Source organism: Pseudochaenichthys georgianus, unplaced genomic scaffold, assembly GCF_902827115.2.
Source record: "Pseudochaenichthys georgianus unplaced genomic scaffold, fPseGeo1.2 scaffold_1244_arrow_ctg1, whole genome shotgun sequence".
Taxonomy (NCBI): domain Eukaryota; kingdom Metazoa; phylum Chordata; class Actinopteri; order Perciformes; family Channichthyidae; genus Pseudochaenichthys; species Pseudochaenichthys georgianus.
In genome coordinates, this window is record NW_027262163.1 from 32,501 (window position 1) to 40,477 (window position 7,977).

The 7,977-nt window shown below is 42.0% G+C and overlaps 1 protein-coding gene across 1 annotated transcript in view; it reads left to right on the top strand.

Annotated features, from left to right (window-relative positions):
* Positions 1 to 4,275, top strand: part of LOC117440810 (collagen alpha-6(VI) chain-like) — a gene marked incomplete at its 3' end in the record, with an annotated part of 34,523 nt that extends 30,248 nt beyond the window's left edge. Inside the window, exons 22-25 of the mRNA XM_034077046.1 lie at positions 106 to 141; positions 546 to 608; positions 956 to 1,018; positions 4,213 to 4,275. Coding sequence (XP_033932937.1) covers positions 106 to 141; positions 546 to 608; positions 956 to 1,018; positions 4,213 to 4,275 — 225 coding nt within the window. The remainder of the gene's footprint in view (positions 1 to 105; positions 142 to 545; positions 609 to 955; positions 1,019 to 4,212) is intronic.
* Between the last annotated feature and the right edge of the window lie 3,702 nt (positions 4,276 to 7,977).

Genomic DNA, 7,977 nt, shown 5'->3' on the forward strand with positions numbered 1-7,977 from the left:
AGTATCTCATTGGTCGCTGAGACGTGAGAGAGTATCCAATGACCATGTGAGGTTAGAGACGTTGCTCTGCATCACTCTTCACATGTTGTGTTTGCTGCTGTTCAGGGTCCAGACGGGAGAAGAGGGCCGCTGGGTGAGAAGGTGAGAAGAACTCACACACACACACACACACACTCTCACATACAAACAAAATGCAATGTATGATATAATTTGTAAATATGAACAGATGTGACCAAAGGTTTTCATAAATACCTACTTTAGGACGTTTTTGTCGTATTTTAACCTCTCAGAGAACCAGAGTCGTTAACAAAATCAAAATGATACCCAACCCTAGTGTGTGTGTGTGTGTGTGTGTGTGTGTGTGTGTGTGTGTGTGTGTGTGTGTGTGTGTGTGTGTGTGTGTGTGTGTGTGTGTGTGTGTGTGTGTGTGTGTGTGTGTGTGTGTGTGTGTGTGTGTGTGTGTGTGTGTGTGTGTGTGTGTGTGTGTGTGTGTGTGTGTGTGTGTGTGTGTGTGTGTGTGTGTGTGTGTGTGTGTCCTCCTGCAGGGTACACCTGGACAGCCTGGAGTTCTGGGACTCCAAGGCGTCGCCGGTGCTTCAGGGCCACAGGTGAGCGAGTATATAGGGGGGGGGGGGGTACATTGATCTCCCCTTGCAGAGCCTCGTGTTCTACATATCTATGATCTATACGTTTCATTTGTGTGTCTTTTTAACACGGAGCTATCATCACAGAAGTGAAAATAAGCATGTTTGGAAGAATTGACAGACAGAGCTCGAGACTCATCCTGAATAACCTTCATGTTATTTATTTAATATTTAAATATCTGCTCTGTTTTGGATTTGTTTCAGTCCCGCTCACGCACCTGCTCCTTCTGGTGTTTCCTGCATGTGGCTTTAATGCAAATGAAAAACAACATGTTTTCATATTGTTAAATGAATCCATGTTTTGTCTGCAGGGTCTCAGAGGGGTCAGAGGTCAACCTGGACCGAAAGGACTCGCTGGCCCGCATGGACTTCACGTGAGTGCACATGCAGGTTGAGTTTAGCGTTTGTTATGGAGTGTAGTTTCCAGCTTAGAGCCCCGACATGTGGAGTGACCCAAAGATAGAAATGTGAAGTAGAGTCTCCAGCAGCGTCTATGCTCACCTGCCGGAGTAAGGACTCAATGAACACCAGTAGAGGACTCCAGCGCACGACGCGGGGACAGAGGCTTGGGTTGCAAAAGGTTCTTCATAGCAGAGGTTCGGTACACGGGAGATCAGTCGCTAAGGCAACCAAAACGCACGAGGGTCAGGACACGAAGCAGGTTCAGGACACGGAGCAGGACGCGAAGCAGAACACGGAGCAGGGTCAGGACGCGAAGCAGGACACGAAGCAGAACACGGAGCAGGGTCAGGACACGAAGCAGGACGCGAAGCAGGACGCGAAGCAGGACGCGAAGCAGGACGCGAAGCAGGACGCGAAGCAGGACGCGAAGCAGGGTCAGGACACGGAGCAGGACACGAAGCAGAACACGGAGCAGGGTCAGGACACGGAGCAGGGTCAGGACGCGAAGCAGGACACGAAGCAGAACACGGAGCAGGGTCAGGACGCGAAGCAGGACGCGAAGCAGGACGCGAAGCAGGGTCAGGACGCGGAGCAGGGTCAGGACACGGAGCAGGACACGAAGCAGGACGCGAAGCAGGGTCAGGACGCGGAGCAGGGTCAGGACACGAAGCAGGACACGAAGCAGGACGCGAAGCAGGGTCAGGACGCGGAGCAGGGTCAGGACACGAAGCAGGACACGAAGCAGGACACGAAGCAGGACGCGAAGCAGGACGCGAAGCAGGGTCAGGACGCGGAGCAGGGTCAGGACACGGAGCAGGACACGAAGCAGGACACGAAGCAGGGTCAGGACACGGAGCAGGGTCAGGACACGGAGCAGGGTCAGGACACGGAGCAGGGTCAGGACACGGAGCAGGACACGAAGCAGGACACGAAGCAGGGTCAGGACACGGAGCAGGGTCAGGACACGGAGCAGGGTCAGGACACGGAGCAGGGTCAGGACACGGAGCAGGACACGAAGCAGGACACGAAGCAGGGTCAGGACACGGAGCAGGGTCAGGACACGGAGCAGGGTCAGGACACGGAGCAGGGTCAGGACACGGAGCAGGACACGAAGCAGGACACGAAGCAGGGTCAGGACACGGAGCAGGGTCAGGACACGGAGCAGGACACGAAGCAGGGTCAGGACACGGAGCAGGGTCAGGACACGGAGCAGGGTCAGGACATGGAGCAGGGTCAGGACACGGAGCAGGACACGAAGCAGCGTCAGGACATGGAGCAGGACACGGAGCAGCGTCAGGACATGGAGCAGGACACGAAGCAGGACACGAAGCAGGGTCAGGACGCGGAGCAGGGTCAGGACACGGAGCAGGACACGAAGCAGGACACGAAGCAGGGTCAGGACACGAAGCAGGACACGAAGCAGGACACGAAGCAGGGTCAGGACACGGAGCAGGTGGAGATCAATCAAGGGCTGGACTGAAGCGAGAACATCAACACGCTGCTGGGACCGTGCAGCCGGATGCTAGCCTCCATGTGTTGAGCGATGTGCACGGTTACCATGGCAGCCTTCACTCAAATGAAACGCATGATATCCTAATGGGACATATTCGGACGGGTTTGGGGGTTCTTGAGGATGCTGAATCTTTTTCTGCCGTGTTCTGGATCATAAATAGCAGTTTCAACCAGAGAGTGGTTCTCTCCCTCTGGACTGATTCTGACTACCGTGAGCAGAGATGGACCATTGGACACAGAGAGCACACGATGAACTTATTACTGTGGACACTTGTTTTTCAAATAAATAAGCAATCTGTCCGATCCAGATCATCCAGAGTCCCGTGAATCTTCCAAATCGACCCAAAATTAAGCATCATCAGTCCACAGAGAACAGACACGTCCTCTTTCTGGTTCAAACTGACATCGTCGAACCAGAACATGTCAGAAATGGATTAAGCATCCTCACTAACCTCCAGAACTTTCCAAATCAGCCACTTGTTTAAGTCAAGTCCACTACAATCCGTAATAATGCTACAACAACATCTGCAGGTTAGCATCCGGCAGTTTCTATGAGCTGGAGACCCTACTGTACATTCTGTCCTCACACGTTGGGGTACTCTACATTTCTGTCCTCACACGTTGGGGTACTCTGCATTTCTGTCCTCACACTTTGTGGTACTCTGCATTTCTGTCCTCACACTTTGGGGTACTCTGCATTTCTATCCTCACACTTTGGGGTACTCTACATTTCTATCCTCACACTTTGGGGTACTCTACATTTCTATCCTCACACTTTGGGGTACTCTGCATTTCTATCCTCACACTTTGGGGTACTCTGCATTTCTATCCTCACACGTTGGGGTACTCTGCATTTCTATCCTCACACTTTGGGGTACTCTGCATTTCTATCCTCACACTTTGGGGTACTCTGCATTTCTATCCTCACACGTTGGGGTACTCTGCATTTCCCAGCAGGACTCTGAGATCTGGAAGCAGACCACAAAGTGTTCTGCTTCCTCTGAGCCGGACTAACAGCAGCAGATTAGCACCGATCCAAACACGTTTCCAGCCCAAAGACACAGCCGCGGTAGAACTCCTCCTCTTCGTCCCTCGGGGGCATTGATTGGTCCTTAATGCTCGACAGATGAACTGCAGCGCGAGGAAGTGTCGGTTCATTCTGTGGGTTTCAGATTTGACGCTTTAATGAGGCTGCGAGTTGTAAATCCTGAATCGGACCCGCCTCGCAGCTGGAGCTCATCTGCCTCTGGCTCCAGGTCGCAGACATGCTTCCTCTCAGCTATTTACAGACAATAACTCTGAACAGATTTGGGAAGTGGACGGAAATATCCCCATGTTTTATAGATCTGACCCGCCCTTACAACGACCTTTACTCATGAGGTCGAGGTATGCAGCCACAGAAATAACTCACTCCTTCCAAATGACTGGCAGATTAACGGCATATTGTGTAACGGCTGTAGTGTAGCGGCCGACTGGGAATATGTTTCTACGGAAGAGGATAAGGGCTTGTGCACATTTTCTTTTTATGTAAACAAATTTGAACCCTTCATTTATATTTCAGGATCAAATATGAGGGCGCTCTGGATATGACATTCTCTCTCCTCGTGTTTTGTGATTAAAACGATTCCCAACGTTCTCTCCTGTCTTCCTGCAGGGAGGCCCGGGGACCGCTGGAGGCCAGGGGTCCGTGGGGCGGCAAGGAGCCAACGGACAGAAGGTGACACACACACACACAACTACATTTCATTTAAAAAATACTCCTTTATTACACCCATGTAACTACACTATCAAACCCTAATTACATGGTTATTACACTGTTATCAAACCCTTATTACATGGTTATTAAACCCTAATTCTATAACACATAGGTGTGAGCAAGCTCTCTGATTGGTCAATAGGCGTGTTTGATTCCACGATCAAACAACGGTCAAATAGAACGTGCCTTTTCACAACAAGTCAGTATCCCTCCGCGTCTGAGAAAAACGGTATACCGTTGGGCCGAAAAGCAAACTGCCTGCAGTTTGCTTTTCGAACTGGAACAAGAAAGCAAATGCCCGAATCAGCAAAGGCTTTCTACTACCACCATCCAAGGAAGTCGGTGAAGCCTGGGGATGCGGTGTGGTATAGCATGGAGCCCTTGGGGGTGAACAGCCTGGGGTCCATGATGACCCGCATTAGTGAAGAGGCTGGCACTGCGACGCGTTACACCAACCATTGCGTCAGAAGCACCTCAGACAGCGGCTGGCGGAGGCAGGGTTGGAGGCCAGAGACATCATGTCCGTTAGCGGGCATAAAAATGAGTCATCGCTTCGCAGCTACTGGGCTCCATCTCTGGACAACAGAAATATGTGGAGCAACGCGCTTTTTGCCGGTCCGGGACTCGCCATGAAACGGCCACTGGAGGAAAGCTCTTCCGATAACCTACCCGTGAACACCACGGCACCACCTGCACACAGTCTGGCATGGAGTTCATGGAGAGCTGTTTCAAGAATTGCACTTTTAATGGCAGCATGAACATCCACCTTCATTCTGAAGCCAAAATGTTAAATATGTAAACAAATAAATAAATAGCCTAATTCAAGAATTGTTGTAAATAAATTGTTTTCAATAAATTGGTTAATAATATATTATTTACTATAATTATATCAATAACTGTAAGCGGGGAAGCAGGAGTGTTCGATTGATCGGCTAGCGTTACCAAGGGAACTACTTTATAGGAACTACTTTCTGACGGAGATTAACTCAAGCAGAAAGTGTAGGTTTGGGAGCAAATGAGCCCACATTATGAAATTATTTTACGATATTGTTGATTACAATGATAGTTTGTGTAATAGAATCGCAATCATACACTTGAGGCCGTTCTTGAACGTCATTATGACGTTCAAGAACGGCCTCTCGTGTATGATTGCTTAATTAAACCCTAATTACACTGTTATAAAACCCTTATTACACTTTTATAAAACCCTTATTACACTGTTATTAAACCCTTATTACACTGTTATAAAACCCTTATTACACTTTTATAAAACCCTTATTACACTTTTATAAAACCCTTATTACACTGTTATTAAACCCTTATTACACTTTTATTAAACCCTTATTACACTTTTATTAAACCCTAATTAAACTGTTATTAAACCCTAATTACACTTTTATTAAACCCTTATTACACTGTTATTAAACCCTAATTACACTTTTATTAAACCCTAATTAAACTGTTATAAAACCCTAATTACACTTTTATTAAACCCTAATTACACTGTTATAAAACCCTTATTACACTTTTATAAAACCCTTATTATACTTTTATAAAACCCTTATTAAACTTTTATTAAACCCTTATTACACTGTTATAAAACCCTTATTACACTTTTATTAAACCCTTATTACACTTTTATAAAACCCTTATTAAACTTTTATTAAACCCTTATTACACTGTTATAAAACCCTTATTACACTTTTATTAAACCCTTATTACACTGTTATAAAACCCTTATTACACTTTTATTAAACCCTTATTACACTGTTATTAAACCCTTATTACACTGTTATTAAACCCTTATTACACTTTTATAAAACCCTTATTACACTGTTGTTAAACCCTTATTACACTTTTATAAAACCCTTATTACACTTTTATAAAACCCTTATTACACTGTTATTAAACCCTTATTACACTTTTATTAAACCCTTATTACACTTTTATTAAACCCTAATTAAACTGTTATTAAACCCTAATTACACTTTTATTAAACCCTTATTACACTGTTATTAAACCCTAATTACACTTTTATTAAACCCTAATTAAACTGTTATAAAACCCTAATTACACTTTTATTAAACCCTAATTACACTGTTATAAAACCCTTATTACACTTTTATAAAACCCTTATTATACTTTTATAAAACCCTTATTAAACTTTTATTAAACCCTTATTACACTGTTATTAAACCCTTATTACACTTTTATAAAACCCTTATTACACTTTTAAAAACTCTTACACTGTTATAAAACCCTTATTACACTTTTATTAAACTCTTATTACACTTTTAAAAACTCTTACACTGTTATAAAACCCTTATTACACTTTTATAAAACCCTTATTACACTGTTATTAAACCCTTATTACACTGTTATAAAACCCTTATTACACTTTTATAAAACCCTTATTACACTTTTATAAAACCCTTATTACACTGTTATTAAACCCTTATTACACTTTTATTAAACCCTTATTACACTTTTATTAAACCCTAATTAAACTGTTATTAAACCCTAATTACACTTTTATTAAACCCTTATTACACTGTTATTAAACCCTAATTACACTTTTATTAAACCCTAATTAAACTGTTATAAAACCCTAATTACACTTTTATTAAACCCTAATTACACTGTTATAAAACCCTTATTACACTTTTATAAAACCCTTATTATACTTTTATAAAACCCTTATTACACTTTTATTAAACCCTTATTACACTGTTATTAAACCCTTATTACACTTTTATAAAACCCTTATTAAACTTTTATTAAACCCTTATTACACTGTTATAAAACCCTTATTACACTTTTATTAAACCCTTATTACACTGTTATAAAACCCTAATTACACTTTTATTAAACCCTTATTACACTTTTATTAAACCCTTATTACACTTTTATAAAACCCTTATTACACTTTTATTAAACCCTTATTACACTGTTATTAAACCCTTATTACACTGTTATTAAACCCTTATTACACTTTTATAAAACCCTTATTACACTGTTATAAAACCCTTATTACACTTTTATAAAACCCTTATTACACTTTTATAAAACCCTTATTACACTGTTATTAAACCCTTATTACACTTTTATTAAACCCTTATTACACTTTTATTAAACCCTAATTAAACTGTTATTAAACCCTATTACACTTTTATTAAACCCTTATTACACTGTATTAACCCTAATTACACTTTTATTAACCCTAATTAAACTGTTATAAAACCCTAATTACACTTTTATTAAACCCTAATTACACTGTTATAAAACCCTTATTACACTTTTATAAAACCCTTATTATACTTTTATAAAACCCTTATTAAACTTTTATTAAAACCCTTATTACACTGTTATAAAACCCTTATTACACTTTTATAAAACCCTTATTACACTTTTAAAACCTCTTACACTGTTATAAAACCCTTATTACACTTTTATTAAACTCTTATTACACTTTTAAAAACTCTTACACTGTTATAAAACCCTTATTACACTGTTATAAAACCCTTATTAAACTTTTATAAAACCCTTATTACACTTTTATTAAACCCTTATTACACTGTTATAAAACCCTTATTACACTTTTATTAAACCCTTATTACACTTTTATTAAACCCTTATTACACTTTTATTAAACCCTTATTACAC